This window comes from Vanacampus margaritifer, chromosome 19, assembly GCF_051991255.1.
Source record: "Vanacampus margaritifer isolate UIUO_Vmar chromosome 19, RoL_Vmar_1.0, whole genome shotgun sequence".
NCBI lineage: Eukaryota > Metazoa > Chordata > Actinopteri > Syngnathiformes > Syngnathidae > Vanacampus > Vanacampus margaritifer.
This window is the reverse complement of record NC_135450.1, coordinates 8,143,668-8,167,225: the sequence shown is the minus strand read 5'-3', so window position 1 is coordinate 8,167,225 and position 23,558 is coordinate 8,143,668. Positions and strand designations below refer to the sequence as shown.

Sequence of the window (23,558 nt, the reverse complement as noted above, 5' to 3'; positions counted from 1 at the left end):
GGATAACCAAATGCCATACAGTACTGTACAGTACACATGGGAAAGGATCAGATTAGCTAAGGGTAAAGTCTTTGCTTGCTTGTTGTAAACTTGATGCATTGCGCCTCAGATTTTCAGATGTCACAAATTATATACATATTTTTTAAATGTATATTAAAATGTACAATAAAATATTTGTTCCTAAGCTTTCATACGCTTGTTAACATAAAAGTGGATTTTTATTAATTAAAACTAATAGAAATATGGCTGCATTTTTTAGTCAATGATACAGTAATTTCATAATAATAATAATAATAATAAAATAATAATAATAATAATAATAATAAAATTGAGTTAATATTAAAAAGATGTACTGTAAAAAACGAATATGATATTGATTTTTGTTGGTCCCTTTTCTGCCACTAGATGCCATAATTGCATTTGTAAGGCATTGGTGACAGGTCAGTTTGTTCTTTTCATACTAATCTTTACCATTAAGTAACTTGTGAAATTCTGTACATTTTTAAAATTGTAAACTACAACTTGACCCCAGTCTCCACAAATATATGCATTATTATTATTTGATTTATTACTGCTAAATTTTGACGTGGACGTGTTTGCTGCGTTGCGACTGGAATTTCTCCCAGTCAGGCTTTCCAAGTAAAGAGTGGTCATTAATTGCACGTTAAAAAAAAATTGTGGTGTAAAAGGAACTTTAAATTAACTCAAAATTAACACACTAATTTTGACACCCTTAATATTCATATTTAAAATATTAATATCTCGACAATAGTTGTTGAATTGGGGAGCTGGATCCTATGTTAAAATGCGGCCAATACAGTGTACTTGTACTTCGCATGCAATATGTAACAACACGATGGTATGCACGCCTTCCACATACTGTATACGATAAACTTTGATCTGTCTTCTTAGAACATCATTGGTGTTTTATTAGGTTTGAAAAGCGTTATCACCCTCTCCATGATAAAGTGGGAGAAATATTGCTGCAGGGGCACATGGCCATTTATGGCACGGCAGATACCCTGTGCATGACTTGGTTGTGTCTGGACTTTCAGACAATGTTTGCCCCCTCCTGATTGACCAATCATTCGGCAAACCTCCAATATGTCAATTAGGTCATGAAAATAGAATATTGTAAATGAAATGTTTTTAATTATGGAAGATTAGGGCCGTGATGAAGGGGATAAAAAGGATTGGTAGGATACTCACTTTATTCTCAGAATTCTGACTTTAAAGTGAGAATTCTGACTTTAATCTCAGAATTCTGACTTTTAAAGCGAGAATTCTGACATTATTCTCTGAATTCTGTTTTTAATCTCAGAATTCTGACTTTTAAAGTGAGAATTCTGACTTTAATCTCAGAATTCTGACTTTTAAAGTGAGAATTCTGACTTAAATCTTGGAATTTTGACTTTTAAAGTTAGAATTCTGATTTTAATCTCAGAATTCTGACTTTTAAAGTGAGAATTCTGACTTTATTCTCAGAATTCTGACTTTAATCTCGGAATTCTGACTTTTAAAGTGAGAATTCTGACTTTATTCTCGGAATTCTGACTTTATTCTCAGAATTACTCTCACTTTAAACTCAGAATTCTGAGAATAAAGTCAGAATTCTGAGAATAAAGTCACTGGCCCTAATCCTCTTTCCCTGAAATATATTTAATAATCAATGACAAAATGTGCTGAATTTAAAATAAAATGTAATCAAATGTGTATCATCAGCATAGAATTTCCAAATACCAATTTCACCAAAGATTGGTATGGAAAACCAATCCAAATGAATCTTTTGGTTAAGCGGAAAAGCGCTACATGAATTTCAAACCCCAGCAGGAGTAGGATGGCAGAATTATACTGTGGTGAGTTTAATGACCATGAAACTCAATAGCGTGATTGGGTTCCTGATTGAATCATGGACACAAATTGCACACTGTGTAGCTCATCAAGTGTTCAACGGCTAACCCCCACGAGCCCAAACCCCTTGGCTCCAAACCATGCACGTGTCGATCAATACAAACCCGTGTCTTCGAGTTAACATTTCAAAATGACAAATATGCTTCCACGCTGCGAACAAATTTCCATCAAAATGCAACCTCGCGCTGAATGTTGGATGAAAAACACATTGCAGCCTTGAGTTAAAATGTTTATTTATGTTTGCTTGAAAAGCAAATAAAGACCGATAGGAACCTTTGAATATTTGTAGATCAAAGTTCATTATCTACCTAGTATTGAATTAGGGGGACTGTTTTCATTTTGGGTTAGTGGCAGTGGAAGCAACAACACCAGAGCAAGGTAAAATACTGTCAGTGCTAAAATTCGATGTATTTCTTTTGTAATCGTATGTGACTGCATGGTTAAATGTTGGTTGTATATATATATATATATATATATATATATATATATGCTTTGTATTTTTTTGTATTCCTTACAAAAATTAAAATTAATCTGAAAATTTAATAGGTATCATTTACAGAACCAGTAGGAAAATAAAGGTTGTTTTACAGTGTTAAGGAACTATATGTTTGTCACTGGCGCCACACAAATGAGAACACTTCATATCAGTGATCTCATCCACACTGCAATCTTCTTTAATGACTTTGCAAATGTGCAAAAACTTCAGGGCCAACAATAAATGGATGTAATTCAGAGTTGAGCCACTGAGATCTTGAGTGGGTTTACTCCATTTTTATTTATTTATTTATGGTCATTTTGTAGGAGGCTGATTACAAATTTTATGACTGCAATCAAATTTGAGGGGGTTGGAACCCGGGGCCGGGCCCAGTATTTCAAACATAATCCCGGAGGATTACATTAAACTCAGGTCTGATTCCAAAATTGAGTCTTTCAAACCACATTTGACCTTGAAAATTCATATTCAGATTTGGAAAGCCAATCCTGCCTTTAATCCAGATTTGAGCCCGTGTTGGGTTATTTTCAAAAGTTCAGTCCCAAATCTGGATCAATTTGATGCTGAAAAATATAATTAAATTAATCCCACCTCGGGGTAGGATTAGACTGCGATCACATGTATTAGTCTCACATATACTCATCAATAAATAAAGTATCTCTTGCATTTCCCAGAATTAATAGTGTAAAGAGATATTCTTAATAAATGAAACCTCTTTATGTACTTTTTTTTCCTGGGGCGGGATGGATTTGGAAATCTCAATGCAAGAGGATCAGGATTTTTTTTTTTGATCCAGTCAAGCAAAATTTTGAAACACAAGGATAGAATATCCTGAAAATGGTATTTGGATACTGGGCCCCGATAATTTATATGGAAATATTTATTTCCTTCAGATACTATTTTTAACAGAAATTATGGTTGTCTTGACATTTTGGCATTTTGCCAAATATGACAATTTTGAACTCAGATCAAATCAGATATTCATATTAGGTCATGAGGAACTGTAAATAATTCATTTCCACTTCAGTATCATCTTGGTTGCCCGAAAGAAAAGAAACAAACTCTAAATCCAAATAACAATCAGATCTATAAATATTTTGTGAAAGGTGATAAATAACATTACACCTTTCTCATCTTCAATCAATCCCCAAGCCTCACTTTCAGCCATGTTTTATGCGGTAGGTGACGCTTGGTTTTATGGGTGTGGCCATTTTGGAAATGCAAGTTGGCAACGTGATACGCTGATGAATCACAAAAAAAAGTGCTGAGTACAATAAAGAACCGCCCACTTTATATCATTATCGGAGCTCAACTTAGATTTTTCAACCACTATTCATCTGAAAAGACTAAAATCAATGTCTCAATTGATTTAATAATTAACTGGATCTGCACCAAGAAAAAGGAGAAAATCGTTTTAATTATATTGTATATGTGTGATAATTATGACACTACACTAGTGATGGGAAAATGAAGCCTCATGAAGCACTTGTGATATTTTTGGACTCCTCTAGATGGCACTATTGGTTTAAAAAGGCAGTGGAAATGTAATACATTTTCATTGCACTAGCCTTTATATTTGAACCAAGAGCACCATCTAGAGGAGTAAAAAAAATAGTAAAAGTGCTTCATGAGGCTTCATGAGGCTTCATTTTACATACTATACAACTATATTAGCTCTCAATGGATTTAATCAAATTGAATAGGTTTGACTGTTGCTTGCTACGAGGTGTTATTGTAATATTTGTGCCGCCAGTTGTTGTTTTCTGGTGCACATTTGTCCAGTTAAAAAAATAATAATAATAAAAAAAAATTCCGCTTATGATGTTTTCTGAATAACAACGGCTACAGCACAAACCAGCAAAGAAAGGAGAGAGATAATATAGGCATAATATTGAGCTTTTTTTTTTTTTTTTGCAAAACAAAATAAATGCCCAAAAAAGACATCTATGCCTTTTAATTGTATTCAAACAATATTATAATTGATTGAATTTGTTTATAATGAGCCAGTACATTATTCAACAGTACATGTAAATTTCAACCAAACGCCCCCAACACAAATTCACGTCTGACTTCAAGTAGAACCAAGTTAATAGCTCCACTTGACTAGCTTGGCCCATCTTGGTCAAGCTCATTGAGTTAGAAAACCAACAAAGTGCCGTAACTTGAACTCATTGACCCGTCTTGATACGATCAAACATTTGAGTGAGGACCCCTCTGTGTAACGATTTCAGAAAATCAGTGTTGTAAGCTTGTGCTTTGAGCGATGAGTATCCTTTAAAACCTTTTGCCTTTGTCCCTCCACACTGCAGGTCACGGTGGACTTTGAGCATTCCTCCCAGTAACTGCTCTATATAAGACCCAGGAAGATTGGAACACCTCAGTCTCGTCTGAGTACTCGCCAAACCCCGGAGGGATTGAGCTTTACGGGCCCATCATGAGGGACTCAAAGCTCTGCCTTCTGCTGATCCTCAGCACATCCGCCTTGGCTGGTGAGTATTTAAATTTTCAATTTCTATAACATTTTGTTGTAAAGTTTTACTTGGTGACTTTTGTATGATTAGTGTTGATCTAAGCATCCTGATGCTGAGGAGTCTTTGGGTGTCCGAGTGGATTTGGTGCATTTCTTTGGACAAACTTTACATTTAAGGACATTTTACATTAATAACTTCACATTTGCGGAAAAGGAAATAGCAGGGTTTTTTTCCTCAGATTTTTGCCGGAAAGGATTTTTTTGGGTTAAGTCAAGTCTATGGAAGTGTTTGGATAAAACTTATTTTTTTTTACCTAACCAAGGTTTTGATACTGTTGACACAGATGTTTTATTTGACTCTTGTAACTTTTAAAATGATCTATATCCCGACGAAAACAATGTGTGAATCTTTTTACCTCAATCGGCTTTTCTGCCATTTGCAAAAGGTGTTCCACAAGGCGCGGTATCTGGTCCTGTGCTGTTCACGTTCTACGTCATAAACCTTTTATCCTCCATAACAGAACATAACACTCGTTTTTATGTAGACAATACAGTTTTACAGTATATTGCTCCTCCAAAACATCCAACTCTGCTATTACAATCCTCCAGCCTGCCTGACAATACAGTACAACAATCACTTCAACTTGTCAACCTGCATGTTAATGTGCTTTAATACATTTACCGTAAGTCTGTTTAAATACATTGAAATGTGTTTAAGTGTGTGCGATGGGCCAAACTATTTTTTATTTTTTTAAATATAGTCTCTCATATTGCTAATAAGCAAAAACTTAGAATATTTATACTGGAGAAAAAAAATTCTCACTGTAATGTGGGAAACGTTGCTCAATCGACATGTCTTTATCTCCGCACTAAAACCCCTCGGCTTGATTTTAGACTCTGCTCTTACATCTGCTAGAGACAGCTACTCCAACCGATCTTTGCACTTTACTGTGTATCAGAAAGTGGAATAGGTACCCTTATCTGTACAATAGAGATATGCACCAGCTCATTTTCATTAACAAAATCTTGACGTACCACCATAAAGTTGTTTCTCAGACTGAGTGAATTCATTAAAACAGCTTTCAATTTCTCATCTGCATCTTCCAGGAATAATGTAAATTTTTAGTAATGTCTGCTCTGTTTGTGTTTTGTTTCGCTTTTATGTCCTCTCAATGATCTCTAAAAGTTTGAATTGAGTTGAAATGATCTGTCTAGTGATGTCCAAATTTTGTGATTTTTTGTTTGTAGTGGAAAAACAACCAACATAGCTTTTTATTTGAGTTTCGATTAAAAAAAAAGTTTTGAAATAGGAAAAATCCTGACATAAATATTTTATTTGAACATTGTTTATAAAAACAATACTTACCTTACAGTCTATATTAATTTTGCCGATATGTGAGACCCACATGAATAGAAAATGCCTTTTTAACGCAATTTTTCTTTCAACCTAAATAAACAATTATTCGCTTTCTTTTTCAAAGTTGCACAAGATGGAGATCAGCCTACTTGCCTGCGTAAGTTCCAAGTCAATTAATGAAAAAATGTATCACACAATAACAATGAATGTCTTACCAAGGTGATGTAATGTTTTCCTTTAGTGGCCAAACGGTACAAGACCCTGCACAAGTACGAATACCAATACGTAGCTGAATCTCTGAATGCCGTCAATGGAGCCTCGTCCCTCAAGAACGGACCCAGGGCAACATGCAAGGTATGAACAGCCCAGTCCAGTTTCTTTCTTGATAAGTAGCTTTTTTGCAGAGATGGCAAATCCAGGTCCAGAAAGTAAAAACCCTGCCACAGTTTGCCTTTAGTCCCAGGTGCTAGCTAGCTAGTTCCCTAGCTAGCTCCCATGGTGCTCGTTCACCTGCTAGGAAGCTAGCTAGCTAGCGAGCATCAGGGGCTTAAGCCAAACGGTGGCAGGGTTTTTACTTTCTGGACCTGGATTTGCCATCGCTGCTTTTTTTTTGTAAACGTAAAAAGAAAACACAAACAACCACATACCTGACTGATTTGCAGTAAAACGCTAACAAATACATTGAAGAGCTGCTGGGTTAGGGTTATAATAACGGGTAAATGTGCCAAGGGTGAAGCTATGATATATCGTTGACATGAGTCTTCTCTCACAGGTTGAAATCGAAGTTCCACAGACTTGCAGTTTCATCGTACGTACCACCGGCTGCACCCTGAGTGAAGTGGTTGACGTTGACTCAGATAACAACCCCATATTCGGTGCTGCCCCCAGCTCGAATGCCTTTGCTGCCGAAATGGAAAGGTACCACATACTTAAATGAACTAATTAACAGCTAATGGGTCGTACAAAAATAAGTCAGTCAACGCATTTCCTCTGTCTTTTAGATATCCTCTGAAGGTTGTAGTTGAGGGTGTCTACGATGTGAAACTGTACCCCGAGGAAGGTGAGACAACAACCACCCTGAACATCAAGAGGGGTATCATCTCAGCCCTGGCTGTGCCTCTGATGGAACAGGACAAGAACAACAATATGGTACAGTAATTTCCTTTGTCAGTCTCCAAAAGCAACAACAGTATTTTATTTCCTCAATTAAAATAACAACGCCTCTTGAATTTTAGCCAACAATCCACGGTATGTGCAAGACCTACAACACCATCAACGCTAGAGAAGACATTGCAACTGACATCAGCCTGGAAAGGGACCTGTCCGCATGTGATAGATTTGTCCCAGTAAGAGACTTTACCAGCCCCCTGGCACTCATCTCTGGCATGGTAAGACAAAAAAAACTGAAGGAAGCACTTTCTTAATGTCAAATAAGCATTAGCCAACTCATTTCATTTTGTTTGTCTTCAGCAATACCCTCTTTCCAAGCTCATCAGAAGCTCACAGACCTGCAACTACAAGTTTGACAACGAGAAGAAACACATGACCTTTGGGTCGTGCACAGAGAAGCACATCCTGATCCCATTCTCCCACAAGTAAATCTGAATTTTGCTAATGGCTTGGCTCCATATTGTCGGAGCTTAGTCCAGATACTAAAGAAGTGCCATGCAATTTCAGGGGCGAATATGGAGTTACAAATGTCGGAAAGCAAGAACTGACCCTGGTGCAAGTTTCTACTTCCAATGATAGAGTCTTTGATCATGGTAAATCCAGAATTTAATCTAAAATACTTTCATTTCCATCTCCAAAGCAAAACCACTGATTTCCACACTTGTGTGTCACAGGTGATAATGCCAAGGGTCTTCATATGGACACCGTTGAGCACAAGACATCTTTCCAGGATAAAGACGCTTATCTGGATATGCTGAGCGAACTGGCCAATCTGCTTGAGACCGAGGGCGAGAAAAGGGCCCCCCTCTTCCATCAGATCGTCACCATGGTCCGCGGAATGAAGATCGAAACCCTGAGCAGCGCCATTCCAGAGGCTCTCGTTGTATCCCGTGTCCTGACCTACCAAGTTCTCGCCCAGTGCGGAACTCCAGAGTGCAGCAGTGCCATCATGCAGATCCTTCGTGGCTTCGAAACCACTGCGGTTGAAGTCGACGCCACAGTTTTTGCATTGGGACTTGTTTCAAATCCTTCTGCCCTACTGATCAATGATATGCTTGAAATGGTCAAGTACAAGCCCAGCAAACCCATCATGTATGGCCTGAGCAATGTAGTCAAGAGGTGAGCTATGTTAGCTTTGTTAGAGATATATACTGTTAACTGTCCGACGTGATTCAAAGGCTCTAAAACCTACATTTCTTCATCGCAGGTTTTACAAAAGCGAAGGAAAACCAATCCCTGAGATTCACTCTGTTGCTGAGTTCATGGCAGGTCATTTGGGTGACTGTGCTGGTGACCAAGAAAACGCTTTCCTTACTTTGAGGGTATGTTATTCTGCAAAATGTTCTAATTCAGTTATATGGCTTAAGGGACTATTATCCAGAGGCTGTTTTTCTTCTGTACAATAAACGTAATTTTGATCTGTGTGGGTCTAGGTTATTGGGAATATGGCTCCTGCTATTGTGCCTGCTAGTCCTGCACTCAGAGCTTCAGTGCTGCAGTGCGTGAACCAACCAGAAGCTTCCCTGGCAGTGCAGCAAGCTGCCATCCAGGTTTACCGGCTGACTCCCATCTCAGATGAGGCAAGTTTAGAGCTTGTTAGAAGACTATCTTTGTCTTCCGCGTGTTCGTTGTTGTTCGGGTAGAGAGAATGTTGATTTTCTGAATACAGACTGGAGATCGGTGAACAGGTCCTTCGAAGGATTTATTTTACAGAATATTCTGGACACAAGCAAGTTTACAGACAAATGGCTGCAGTTCCTCTCGCAAGTGTGTAGCTACAGCGGACTCACAGCATTCTTATACTATCTTGAAAAACCCTCAGAAAACAGCCCCCAGCCCTGAGTTCAATACACATGACGACAGCCGGAAGTAGATGAGACTTTTTACACTTTTACAGCATATCATCCAATACGCATTCAGTTCAACCCCAGACACTGGCCCATTGATGTGGAAACAGACGAGGTCCTTTAGACATGATGACATGAGCAGAAATTGCGACAGCACTTACAAAGACACATCCACAGATAAAAGTTCTACTGAGGAAATAAGTAAATTAAAACAGTTATGACTAAATCTAGGCAGAAGACTCTCAACAAGCTATAAAAGGATGGTTGGAATACTTCTTTATAATGCTTGCTAATTGAATCAATCGTTTGGTCACAGGGAAGAGACATTCTCATCCAGGTCCTTTTGGACAGTGGCAGCCCCCTGCAAAAGAGAATTGCTGCATACCTTGTGATGATAAAGAACCCCCTGCCAAGTGAGTTGGTGCGTTTGGCCACTGCCTTGCGCACTGAGAATGATTCCCAATTCAAGAGCTTTGTGGTGTCCCACATGACCAACATTTTGTCTTCAAATGAGCCAAAAACTGAAGAGTAAGTGACAAGCTGCTGCATATTCATTTTGTCAGAGTACCACCAAATCGATAAAATTAGAGTTTGAATTGTATCTTCGTTTTCTTGCCAAGACTCAGACAAAAGATTCGTGACGCCATCCAGGACAATGAGATTGGACCCATCATGGACCCCACCAAGTTCTCTCGTAACTACCGGATGGGATCTGTAGAGGGAAACATGATCTTTGAGAACATCAGCTACCTCCCCAAAGAAGCCATGCTGGAAATGACTCTTAAGGCATTTGGCTTTGACATTGACATGATGGAGGTAAATGATCAGAAAAGAAACGCTGTCAGAGTAAATTTTGAGAAAGGTAACGTGTGACTTGTACCATTATAGATTGGTATTGAGGGTAAAGGATTTGAGCCAACAGTCGAAGCATTGTTCGGTGACAATGGATTCTTCCCTGACACCGCCTTGAAGACCATCTACTTTGTCTCCGATAACATGCTTGCAGTCAGAGAGATTGTACAGCGCTTCATTCCTGGTTTGAAGAATGCTGACTTCAAGAGACAGGTATTTGAATTGGCTGAAAACAACTCTACTTTAGTTGTATCATACAATTAATACTTCATCTACGCATCTGTTTTTAGGTCTCTCAGAATTTCATCAAAGAAGTTGGACAGAACCTCAACATGCTGATGAGAAAACTGGAGACTTCAAAGTCCCCAGAGGCGATGATGTATCTGAGATTGTTCGGAAATGAGCTGGGATATCTGAAGACCGGTGATTTTGGAGCTATGGCGTACTCTGCTGCCTTGATGTTTGAGAGCATGTTCAGGATGTTCCCCGCTGATGTAAGGAAAGAAAACGTGGCTTGAGGAGAACAGTTTACAAAATGTGATTCAAATCGAACTTGTATTTATTTGCACAGCTCTTGAAGGGACTTATGACTAAGGCTGACAACACCATCTTTGCCCACTACATCTTCATGGACAATGACTTTTTCTTGCCCACTGTCACTGGTGTGCCTCTGAAAATTACATTGTCTGGAACCTTCACCCCTGGGATCAAGGCTGGACTAAAGATTGCCCGTGACATGGTAATTATTTGCTGAATGTCTTTTAACCATAAGTCACATGTTCAAACTACTGTACATCTTTTGTGTTTCTCCGACAGAGTGAAGTTGCTTTTATGCCCTCCGCTGGCATTGAGTTTACCACCCATGTTGGAGCCTACATTCCCGAATATCTCAACACCGGATTGGAGATGCACTCCAGCATTTTCCACGAGAGCGGCCTCCAGGCCAAGATCTCGATGGGACGTGACCATGTCAAGCTGACCATCCCTGCTCCAAAGAGCCCAACCAAGCTTATCAAAATGACGTAAGATAAAAAAAAAATATCCGTGTGCCAAGGTTGGAAGTGATTTTTTTTTAAACTCCTTCTTTGTGTTTTAAATTTAGAAACACCCTGGTGGCAGTGACTGACCTAAGGATTGTGTCGATCACCCCAGCAGTGCCAAACAAAGTTGATGTTAGTGAATGCGCCCCCTTCTTTGCTGGGCTGAAATACTGCACTGCTCTTCAGTACATTGATGCGTTCGCTCAAGAGACAGCCCCCTACTTCCCCTTCACCGGTGACAGCAAGTGAGAAAACACATAGAACAGCTACATTTTTCAAAACAGATTATTTAATTCATTCACTGCTATTTTTGGCTATAGACGTCAAAAATTAATTTTAACTATTTCTATTAGTTTTCCACTTTTTTAAAATTTGTGATTAATCGTGAGTTAATTGTTGAAGTCATGTAATTAATTATGATAAAAAAATTAATCGCCTTGCGATTTAAAAAAAGATTATTGAAAATTAGGGGCGTCAGGCGATTACAATTTTTAATTGTAATTAATTGCATGACTTCACTAGTTAACTCACGATTAATCACAAATTTTATATCTGTTCTAAATGTACAATAAAAAATGTCTCACTCTAGTTAACAAAAGGAGGAAAAAAATGTTAAACTAATAGAAATAGTTCAAATGAATTTTTAAAGTCTATCGCCATCAATGGCAGTGAATGAGTTAAAAACAGATGATTAAATGATATTATGACTTTTCGTAGATTTGCACTGGAGCTCCATCCTACCGGTGACGTCACTGAGTACACTGCCACTCTTGCCTATGAGCTGCTTAAGGAGGGAGATGATGGCAGGCAAAAGGTCGACTCTGTGAAGTTGGTTCTGAGAGCTGAAGGTACATCACGCTAAAGATGATAATACACTAAAGTGGATCTGAAACTCAGTGGAGTGACATCATGGGGTTGGTTGTACAACTACAGGTGCAGATCCCATGGAGGCCAAAGCAATCATGAAATACAACAGAAGGAAGCACATGGTCACAGCTGACCTCCAGATTCCTGACTATGACGTGGAAGCAGGATTGAGACTGGGTGTTGTTGATGGAAATACCAAAGGCAAAGGAACCCATTCCATCTATTTGGATCTTCTGAACAAAAACATCCCTCAGCTTTCTCTAGTTGGTCGAGCCAAGTAAGAAATCAAGCTTCTCATGGAGGACCAAAAAAGTTATATCACATATTGTAAATTCTGACTATGGTGTTTCTTTCAGTCTTGAAGTGATGAAGAAAGGTATGCTCCAAATTCAGCTTCTGGTCCCCGCACTTAACGTTGATGCCTCAGTCACAGCTAACATGAAGCGAGAGGACGAACTGGAATTGAAGCTGAAGAGTGAAGTGAAGGTCATGGATGCTGCGTCCAAGCAGGAGATCGCAATGAAATACGGTAATATATTTTTTCCATCTACATACTAGTGCTTTCTCTTTAACATTACTGCCAGTCCAGAATTTTTTTTTATATTTGACGTCTATAGCCATCTATGGCAGTGAATGTGTTAAGGTAAAAGCGAAACATTTCTGCATGGCCTAAAAAGTTTCCATTTGTTCTCCATTATCCAGATGACAGCAAGGTTGAGGTTGAGTTCAAATCAGACATGAACACCGATGTCACCTTTGGACCATTTGCTGATGTGGTTGAGACGTACACACAGCAACTTCTTGACACGCAGGTGGGACAGACTGACATGAAGGTCGCTCACATCTTCAAGAAGTTTGGGGAGGTATGAGATCCAACTGTTATTGCTAATGTGCTTTTTATTTGTGTCAGAGTGAAACAGCTTCTATTATTGTCTGTGTCAGGCGACAAACAACTACATGGAGAAGTACGGTGCTGAGATCCCATACCTTCAGAACTTCAGAGTTCCAGATATGCCTGAGATTTCTCTGCCAGAGACATTGTTCCTAAACACGTAAGTTTGAAATGGGTCATATTAAAGGGTTATTGGGTTTCTCAAAAACATTTATGTTTAACTTTTGTACATTTAACAGTGAAACAAAGGCTGTGTACTACTTCAACAAAGATCGCTTCACCTTCACCGTCCCACTCCCTCTTGGGGGAAAGTCAACTAAGGACTTCAACTTCCCTCCAGTTTTAACAACACCTCACCTATCTCTGCCCGAATTTGGAGTGGAGATCGTCTCTACGGAGTATCCGATCCCCGAGCTCTTTGTCCCTGAGAGCTTCACTTTCACTGTTCCTCTTTTTGGCAAAGCTGAAGTATCAACAGAGATGAAGAGCAACCTCTATGATATCGAGGCCTCAATGGCAGCCGGCAAAGATGTTGTGGAAGCGCCAAGTTACTCTGCCAAGTTTGATGTCAAAGGAACCTCGCCATTTGAAATCCTCTCAGCTAAGATTGAAGGTATTACTAATATGTGACTCTTTTTTGTTTTAACTGAGCATTGACTATTATATTAGACCAGAGGTGGGCAATCTCGGTCCTCGAGGGCCGGAGTCCTGCAGGTTTTGGAGGTTTCTCACTTCCAACACAAGCTGATTCCAATCAACATGATCGTTATCAGGCTTATGCAGAGCTTGCTTATGAGCTGATCATATATCAGCTGTGTTGGAGAAGGGCAACATGCAAAACCTGCAGGACTCCGGCCCTCGATGCCCACCTCTGTATTAGACTGTAATGACGCTTTATGTTTCTTTCATTTAGGCTCTGGAATGTTGGCCACCACTGATTCACTGAAGGCCCAGTTGAAAGGCTCTTTCTCCCACAAGTTCATGGAAGCCAGTATCAGTTTTGTCGAAGATGCAACCATCACCGACAAGATTAACGTGCAATCACAAGGCAAGATTCAAGCCACAAGCCCATTTAGCCTCAATGTTGACATCGATTACAACTCTCTGACTGGAATCAACACTGAGAAAATCTCTGTTGATAGCAACGTTAAGGGAACGTTCAAGGCTGGACCCCTCTATGCCAAGACTGTTTCAACTCAGACGTTCTATGTTATTCCATTCAAACCAAATGCAAAGATGGATTCTTTGGTTGAATTGGACTCAACTATTGTTAAGGCTAAAAACAGAGTCACAGCAACACTTGTTGATGGTGACTTGGTGGTTGTTTCTAACACCAATGCCTTCGAAGACACCTTGACGCATACTGCTGAGCTTTCCTTCACAGACAACAAACTGTCACTCAAGTGCCATTCAAGCGCACTTGCTCTTGGTATGCAAATCCAAAACAAGGCTGAAGCCACTGCCGGAGCAGGCAAAATTGCTCTGAGAGTGGAAACAAATACAGACCGCTCCGAAGATCAAATCTATTCTCTGCTAACTTCCTCTCTTGATGTCACTGGTCTGACTGTAAGCAGTGATGCCTTAATTAAGATTCTACAGAACACTGCCACGCACAAAGCCAGCCTAAGACTGGACAAAGACGGTTTGGTCACAAGTGGAACAAACACTCTTCAGAGTCCACTGTCTCTGGAAAACACCTTCAATGCTAGGCTGGACACTACTAAAGCAACTCTGTCCACGATTAACAAGGCTGCAATGTTTGACTTCACCTTTGATAATGGCAACGATCTAACCATAACACTTTCTAAAATCACCTTCAACTCTAAGGCTAAAGCCCAGGCCAGTGAGTACGCCTCTTATAAACACGATGCCGCCATTGACCTGGCACCCTACACAGCATCTGCCAAGGTCAACAACAACCTGAAGCTTCTTTCCACCAGCGTCATTAATGAGGCTCAGTTGCACGCAGGTTCCGGCAAGATAGACCTGACCGGAAGCCTGAAAGCAACCTATGATAAGACAGAGCTCAAGCACATCTATCAGATTACCTACGCTGGCACGACTGCAAACGCAAAGTGCAGCACAACTGGAAATCTTTTGGGAACCTACATGAGCCATAACTCAGAGCTTGAGATTATTGGTCTTGCTGCCAAGTTCACCAATGACGCTCGCTTTAACTCGCGGCTTGTGCGCTTCGATCATACCCTCCGTTCCAGCATCGTTCCTTTCAATTTCAACCTCGACGCCATCTTCAACGCTGACGGAGACTACGTGTTGTACGGAAAGCACAGCGCACAGCTCTATGGCAAGTTCCTCCTGCACGCACAACCCTTGGCGTTTGCTAGCTCACATGAATGCCGAGCCTCAGTTAGCCAGGTGCTAGACAACGGCATTTCCCTGGAGACCACATTGGACAATAAGATGGATGCTGTTCTTTCTACTAATGAACAGAAGGCCAGTGTTAGTCTTAAATCGAAAATCAATAATCATGCCTTTAATCAAGACATGAGTGTCTACAACACCGCTGAGGGAACTGGCATGGGCATTTCTGCTAATGTCCTCACAAACATCATCAACACCGAATCCACAGACAACCAGGAATTTGGTTTCTCCGGTTTCCTCAAGTACGACAAGAACACAAACTGTCACATCTTTGAGTTCCCTCTGACGGAAAGCGTGCCTTTCTTCTTGGAAAGCATCAAGGATGCAATTGTCGGTGTTGCAGAAATTGTTCAGGATTTCATCAGGAATGAGGAGATCGGGGAAAAACTCGTGGCACTTCCTCAGCGTGTTGGCGAGTTGGTTGCTCAACTTAACATCGAAGGCAAAGTCATTCAGTTGAAAGAGTACTTAAGTGATATTGCCCCACAATATCAGATTTCCATGGATGATGTGGATGCTGTTTTGGAAAAACTGAGGGTGTATTTGGACAAAATAACTACTGATGTCACCTTTTACTTTCAACAATACCATGCCATGGTTAAGAAGATGATTGTTGATAGCAACCTGCCTGAAACTATCGCGTCAAAGATCCAGGAAGTAGCAAATGCCATTAATGAGAAGTATGACATCAAGGGAATGGTTGTGTATCTTATCGATACTGTGAAGATGATGATCCAGCAGATTGACTTGGGACAATTAAGAGACACAAGTTTGGCATTCCTGCATCATATTGACAAGGAATACTCAATCATGGATGAGCTGAATGATTTCCTGAATACCATGAAAAGTTCAGTTGACAATTATGATTTCGTCGACATTGTCACTGAACTGAAAGCGATCATTAAAAGCATTGACATCAGCCGTTCCATCAAGACTTTTACAAGTGAGATTCCGATTGAAATATTCAGTAAGATCACAGAAAATATCAGGCAACTGATCCTGGAACTCAACATCTTTGACGAAATCAACGCAATATCTGCCAAGATTTGGGAGTTCATTTTAAAGTTTGAAGCCGACAAAAAGGTACAAGTGATATTGGAAAAGCTGGTAGAGGTCATCAAGCAGTTTAGAATTGAGGAAACCATCAACACTGCTGCAAAGCTGGTCAGGGATGCAGACATTCCTACCAAATTCCAGCAAATCTTCCAGGTACTTATTGACTACATGAAATTCGCTGAAGTTAAGGATATGATCCAACACCTCAGGTACGTTAATAAGTATATCATGCAGGAGATGACATCAATGGATTATAACGAGTTTGTGGATTATGTTAATAAAATCATAGCAGATTGCACTACTTACGTTAATGATCTGATCAGGGCTCTTGAAATTCCCGAGAAACTTGAAGCAGCAAAAGATTTCTCTAATGTTGTCTTAACCTCTGCTAAAGACTTTTTGGATCGTCTGAGACAAACCAGAGTTGCAGAAATTGTTACATCTGTAAAGGAACTGATGGACCAAGCTTTCTTTGGGGATTTTAAGACACTCTTTGAATACATCAAAGAAGAATTGACAAATACCGACATCAAACGTGAGCTTGCCTCATTCGTGGAGTCAGTTACCGAGAACTACGAGGACGTTCTGGAAGTGGTCACTGTTTTAATCAATGGTGTGCTTAATGAATTCAAATTAATGTTCCCTGAGCAAAAAATCATCAGTGAGATTCAGCAAATCTTTGATGCGCTGGCAAGTGAACTGAAAAAGTGTGAGCTGAATATTCCATCTTTCACTGTTCCGCTCACTGACCTTGCGGTTCCATCCATGAAGTTCAACATGAATAAACTTCAGACGGCAATCCCCACACAATTGGATATCCCTGAGTTCACCATCCTGGGCTTCCATACTATCAAAGCCACCACCATTTCCGTTGATGACATCAAGCAGAGAATCATCCAAGTTATTGATTGGATCTTGAATTTCAATTTCAAAATAATTGACATTGATGCTTTCTTTGGAGACATCACACTGAACTACTTCCCTTCCATGCCTGAGATCAACTTCTCAGAAATTACTCTTCCTGAGATCTCCTTCCCAACTATCCCACACTTCCCTGTAGATAAACTTGTTAAGTCTCTTTCGGTTCCTGAGATAAGCTTTCCAACTATCCCAAGTGATATTATTGTCCCTTGCTTTGGCAAACTCTCCGGTGAGATCCGATTTAATTCTCCCATCTACACTGTCAAGACATCTGCTGAGCTCCAAAACGCTACCGAGATCGTATCGACACCCCAATTCAAAGCCATCGTGACTTCTCAAGGCAAATCTCCCAGCTTTGGAATCCTTAATTACAAAGTCGACTCAACCGCTCAAATTGCTCTTCCTAAAATGAGCCGCGTTGTGCTTGCAGAGACCCTCAAGATCAACCATCTCGATCTTGTCGTTGATCACCAAGCCTCTCTATCGCTCTACGGTCTCTCTGGCCAGGCCCAAGCAAAGACTGCAGTGAAAGTTAATACTCCGATTTACAATGCTGATCTTACCAACCTTGCTTTTATCGCAATGGAAGGAGGAATGGCTGCTTCTCTTGAGACAAACTACAAACACCTTGTAGACCTTCCAATCGTCAGCGTCAAAAGTGATGCCACCATGAACCAGAAAGCGATCATCCGCCAAGACGGCTACACCCTCACTTTGACTGTTGACAATGTCGGCAAGTCTGTTGCTCAGGAGGGCAACCACGTCAGCCACCTGAATGTGTTACTCAGTCCAAGGCGTGTCTCACTGACTACCTCTGCCAACACAGACTCAAAAACATTGACGATGAAACAGCAAGTAACAGCTGACGCTCAACCTTTGCTCTACAAATTTAGTGTCCTCAATGAGGTGAAGGCCCCCTTCATTAAGAGCAGTGTGGTTTCGGCCTCTGGAAATGTCGACCTTAGTAACATGAAGGCTGAGCTTAAAGCAAGCCATGACACAGAATTGACCGGATCAGTTGGAGGACTCCTCTCCAACGGAATTAACATTCTTGCCGTTCCTTTCGACTTTAGCGCTGACTTCCAAAACAAATTAAATGGCAGGGTTTCAATCTTTGGAGCACCTACTAAGATTGATTTGCAGAACGATTATTCCGCTGCTCTGACGCCCAACAACCAGAAGGTGAACGCAATTTATGCTGCCCGTCTTAATCAGAATGCGATGACCTACAGCTTCACTGTTGACAACAACAAAAATGAGGCTGGCGTCTTTATGGCAATGGATGGTAATGTCAATCTTGACTTCCTCAAACAACCCATTAGCATTCCTGTTATTGAAATCACCTTTGTTGGCATCCGTACCCCAGAAATAAGTGATGTGAACTTGTACGAGCTGACGGGACTGGAGGACTTCATGATTTCTACTGAACAGAATGTCGATCTAGATGCCAAGATTGTTTATCAGAAAAAGCAGGCTGCTCCCATCGCTGTTATAATGAACCTGATCGAGATTCCACCTGTGGGTGACCTGATTACAGAGCTATCCTTTAAGTCTACTGTCATCAATGTGAATGTCAACACTGGACTGTCTGCATCAGATGATCTTGTATTCCGTCTGGGAGCTACAACTGCCTCTGAGTACGACAGCTTGAAAGCCAAACTTGATGGCACCACCAGCCTGACCACCAAAAGAGGAATCAAGTTAGCCAATTCCTTATCCCTGGAAAATCGTCACATTGAAGGCACTCATGACAGCACCTTCAGTGTGAGTACTGAGACTCTGGAAGCTGCTACCTCTGTGGCCTCTGCAGCAAGAATCACTCTTCCTATACTGAGCTTGGAATTGAACCAGCAGCTGGTGGCGGACACCAAAGCCAAGGCTCACTCGACTTTTAACATCAAGGGTGATTTCAACATCCCTATTTTCATGGCTGTTGGAAAAGCAAACACTGACTGCAGCCTGAAGCTGGATGGAACCACCGAAGACATTTCCATTGAGGCCTCCACCAAGGCGAACATGGACGGCACAGTGCTTGGTGTGACGCTACTCGGAGTCCTGGATAGTGATGTTAACCTGTCCCTGAATAATGGCCTTCGCTCCACCTCCAAGGTCATCGCTGATGTCAAGCTTAACCACGGCACCACCAAAGTGATCAACTTTGATTTCATTGATAGTCTGTCTTTGCAAGCCTCCCTAAGTCAAGTCTACGTTATGCTTAAGCATACAAGTAACAATGAGCTCATCCTGTTCGATTTCAACACCAATGGGAAGCATTTTGCCCAGGCTACCGTTGATATCGCCCCGGTCTCTTCCTTGACTGCTGATATCGAGATTAATCTGTCACAGCCAAGCACCCTGGGTGATTTCACCATCTTGGACAAAACTGTGGCCGATGTAACAGTCGCCAAGCAGAAGATCTCCACGAACGGAAAGTTCATCAGTCCACTGTACACCTCAAATGTCGATGTACTCCTGGAGGGAAATGCTCCCGTATTCAAAGGTACACTTAAATCCTCTGCCACCTCCACTTTTGTCATCTTGGATTACGACATGGATGGTGAGTTGATGATATTCCTTTCGCGTAATCATGTAATCTACTGCAATATTTTCAAGTACTGACTTACGCAAATCCTTTTGCCCAATAGCTTCTTCAACAGTAGACTTTGAGAACGCGAACATGGTTAACAAGCTCGCCCTGACACATGCTGACCTCAACATGGATGCCAACCATGTCATTGACCAGAGCACAAGGTAAGATGACCTCTTTGTTTGCATATTTCCTTCTCATTCAATCCCCAAAAACGTGTAAATGCGTTTTTTTGTAAAAACAAAAAACAAAACAAAAAAAAAAACATTGTCCTTCACTCCCAAAAACGTATTTATTCGTTTTTTTTTGTTTTTCTTAATGCAAGAGCACATAGAAGGTTTTGATGCAGCTTCTGACATAAAAAGGTGTCTCAAAGCAATGGTAGTTATTACAAAAAACAGCCAGAAGGTGGCAGCAGAGTATAAGAGATCAGCCTGGGCCATGTTGCAACGAGCTCTTGTTGCTCTTTTTCAACAGAAACGCGGCTAATGATGAAACTTAGTTTTATTCCAATGCCATTTGCTGCAAAACGGAAACAGATACAAATGTTTTCTCTTTCAGCGTTTCTCGCCAGACCCTCAATGTGGACATCACCAGCCCAACTTTCACTGATGTCAACCTTCGCTATGCTGCTCGCAGAGATGTTCTTAGCGCCTCACTATCGGCTCCATCTATTGGTTTTCTGGGCTTGCAGATGAATGGCAAGGTCCCATCTCAGATGAGTGCAAGAGTTTACGGTCGTTATCCTGTGAGTTGACTAACACTTTTTTTCAAATTTAGTTTTGCTCAAGATTGCTTAAGTAATTTTTTTGGTGTGTTCTTCACGGCAGTCTGCTCCAGATGCTGATGTCGACATCTTTGTCATCAAATCATCGTCCAAGGATGCAAATAAGATGAACCTCCAGATTGTCTACAACACAGAAGCACCCAAAATGATGCTCTCTGAACTGAAGCTGCGACTCCCTTCCATCATCTCGGCCTACGCGGAGTTCCTTCGCAAGTACCAGATCACGAGCAACATGGAGACGGTGAAGAATGTTGTCGTCAAACGCATCAGCGATGCCTATAATACCGCCATCAACTACGACGTCCAGATGAGCCAGCTGTCAGTCTTCTTTCAAAACACCGTTGTCCAGTACCAGAAAAACATCCAGGTTGTTTTGGACGCTACCGTCACGCTCCTGAGGGAGACGAGGTTCAAACTGCCGTGGTCTGCGGAAATGACCACCCTCCCTGAGGTCCTGAAGAAGATGACCACCAGCATTGCTACGACTTTGGAGAACATCGTCCAGATTATTTATCAGAACGTGGAGATCTTCTATGACTCATTTATGGAGAAAATCAGCACCATGAAAGTCTCCATGCCAATTGGCGATGTAGCTATTGTGGGGCAGATCTTCGAAAGTGTGAAAACATATACTAAGGATATCATCAATAGATTAGTGGCCTATGTGAAGAATATGGAAAGTTTCGACACAGTTCTGGTAAAAATGAGTCAGACCCTAACAGCTATTGTTGACAAATCTCAGCAGTTTGTTGACTCGATCAAGTCTGACTATTTAGATGAAGTGTTCCTCCAAATCAATGACATCTATCGCAGTGTTGCGAAAGCCATAATGGTTGTTGTTGACAAGATCTCTGCCCTTGATATGGAGCAACTCAACAATGCACATGAGTCCGTTATTGACAAGCTCATTCAGGTAGTCGACCAAGTCAACGCCACCGTTTTGGAGCGCCTGACACAAGCTTCACAGGTGAAAGTCACAAATGACATGCTTGAGATTGACCTCCCCTTTACTTTCCAACACTGAGGAACCAACTGAATAAAAACACTCCCACCTGTTTGGAAAGGAGTATTACCAATTAGATTGCTAACCATATTTATGACATCAAATGTATAACAGGCTTAAATGATTTTTGTTTAATCTGCTATGCATGTACCACTTTACATACTCATGCAATAAATGACATTTGTCAATAAAGTATATTAAAATGAAACCATCAACGTCCAATGTTTTGTCCATGAAACAAAAACATTAAAATTGTTGTATATTTTATTATATTATATTATAGCACCAAATGTATACTTATTCAGGAAACAAAATGAATCTCTTTCATCTACACATTTGAACGAGATCCTTGTTTAGTATGACCTGACAATTCAATCTGCATTAGATTATAGAGCATTTAAATCACACATATTAATTAATGATCTCCATGGGCAAGACTAAAGCTCTGTCAAACAGTCAGAGACAAAATTGTAGACCTGCACAAGGCTGGAATGGGTTCCAAAACCATCAGCAAAAGTCTTGGTGAGAGAAGGTGATATGAAATGACCATCAATTGCCCTCAGTCTGAAACATAGGATGATCATAAAAAAAAAAGCGAAGTCAGCAATTTCAAAGGACCTCAAACAAGACCTTCTTTAGGATCTGATGGCATTTGGGACATCACCAAGAAAACACTACGCCACATTGGACTGACTGGACAGGCCTGCTAGTGAGCATCTAGCCTGCGATGGGGAACCATAGACCAAAAACTGTATGGCCCCTTGAGACCATCTACTCCAGCCCGCCATGCAATTCTAAACACAAATAAAACAAAGGAAATGTAAATAATCATAAAGCCACAGCTTGGGAGTCTACGAATTAAATTGCAATAAATTACATGATGTATCATGTAGAGTACAGTAATGTTGTTTTCATTTACTGTTGTGCAACTCAACTCTGTCTGATTAGGTTATCTTGAATGCAACTCCTTTTATGGCTTTTCTAAGTAGGGGAAAGGTGAGACAACAGCTTATGGATTGACTGGTTATGTTGCTTAGTCATCATTGGTCTTAAACCAAAATACTTTATAAAAAGTATTCTCAGTATGATGAGGTGCAGATTTTCAATGCAATAATCATTTGTCTCAATCAATTTCACACAGAACAGGTACATGGTAGCAGATGCTGCTGTGGTGTTGAAACTTGAAAATGTCACAAAACTTCTGACATGACTGGGAAAAATAATTGGATCAATTCTGTTTATGAGCATTGTTTCACGTAATGGTTTTTGTCATTTGTAAATACAAATAAAAAAGCTCATCAACTATTAAATGAGTCGTTTTATTTAATTGTGGATCATTATTTGTTCGGAGTAAAAACAATTGGTACTCACATGAAACTTCATAATTACAAAATGGTGCATCAATAAATTTGAATGTTGTAGAAAAGTTTATTTGGACAGTTCTATGCAAAGTAAAAACCCATACACAATCAATTAAATACAGTTCCAACCCCTAACTTAATTTCAATTTCAATAAATATTTTTTTTTAAATAATTTCAAAAATAATATTCTAATTTCTTGCAATTTTTTTTATTTATATTTGTAATAAAATCATTAAACATTTCACTCAATCCATATGAATTTCATTTATTTATTTTATAGAAATAAACATTTCCATGAAATGATTGAGATACTGCAAACCTGTGATTGTTCAATCATTGTATTGTATTTTATATTTACGGAATACAATATATATATATATATATATATATATATATAGATAGATAGATAGATAGATAGATAGATAGATAGATAGATATATAGTATGGAAATCAGAAATAAGAGTAGATTAATTTTAAAAACTGCTGTAAAGCAGTATGTGTGTTTGGTTAGTTTTGTTGTTTTGTCGTCTGTCATCTGTTTTGTTTGTTAAGGTCTTAGTT

The 23,558-nt window shown here is 40.0% G+C and overlaps 1 protein-coding gene across 1 annotated transcript; it reads left to right on the top strand.

Moving 5' to 3' along the window:
- The first annotated feature begins 2,248 nt into the window (after nt 1–2,248).
- Nucleotides 2,249–21,843, top strand: apobb.1 (apolipoprotein Bb, tandem duplicate 1). The gene is made up of 29 exons (XM_077552120.1): nt 2,249–2,289; nt 4,714–4,893; nt 6,356–6,388; nt 6,473–6,585; nt 7,004–7,149; nt 7,233–7,380; nt 7,467–7,619; nt 7,702–7,826; nt 7,909–7,994; nt 8,076–8,520; nt 8,609–8,723; nt 8,835–8,981; nt 9,565–9,776; nt 9,869–10,064; nt 10,137–10,313; nt 10,391–10,594; nt 10,672–10,839; nt 10,917–11,122; nt 11,203–11,385; nt 11,858–11,988; nt 12,074–12,284; nt 12,364–12,536; nt 12,710–12,870; nt 12,950–13,059; nt 13,139–13,512; nt 13,813–19,815; nt 19,904–20,009; nt 20,407–20,593; nt 20,676–21,843. Exons 2-29 carry the CDS (start codon nt 4,839–4,841, stop codon nt 21,654–21,656), a joined length of 11,349 nt encoding a protein of 3,782 aa, XP_077408246.1. The 5' UTR covers nt 2,249–2,289; nt 4,714–4,838; the 3' UTR covers nt 21,657–21,843.
- Nucleotides 21,844–23,558: the final 1,715 nt, after the last annotated feature.

Excerpts from the sequence above, each read along its gene's own strand:
- apobb.1 (XM_077552120.1), top strand. The coding sequence starts at position 4,839 with ATGAGGGACTCAAAGCTCTGCCTTCTGCTGATCCTCAGCACATCCGCC. Across the intron at positions 11,123-11,202 it reads ACCAAGCTTATCAAAATGAC|AAACACCCTGGTGGCAGTGA; the intron begins GTAAGATAAAAA and ends TTTTAAATTTAG. Across the intron at positions 12,871-12,949 it reads TCTTCAAGAAGTTTGGGGAG|GCGACAAACAACTACATGGA; the intron begins GTATGAGATCCA and ends TGTCTGTGTCAG.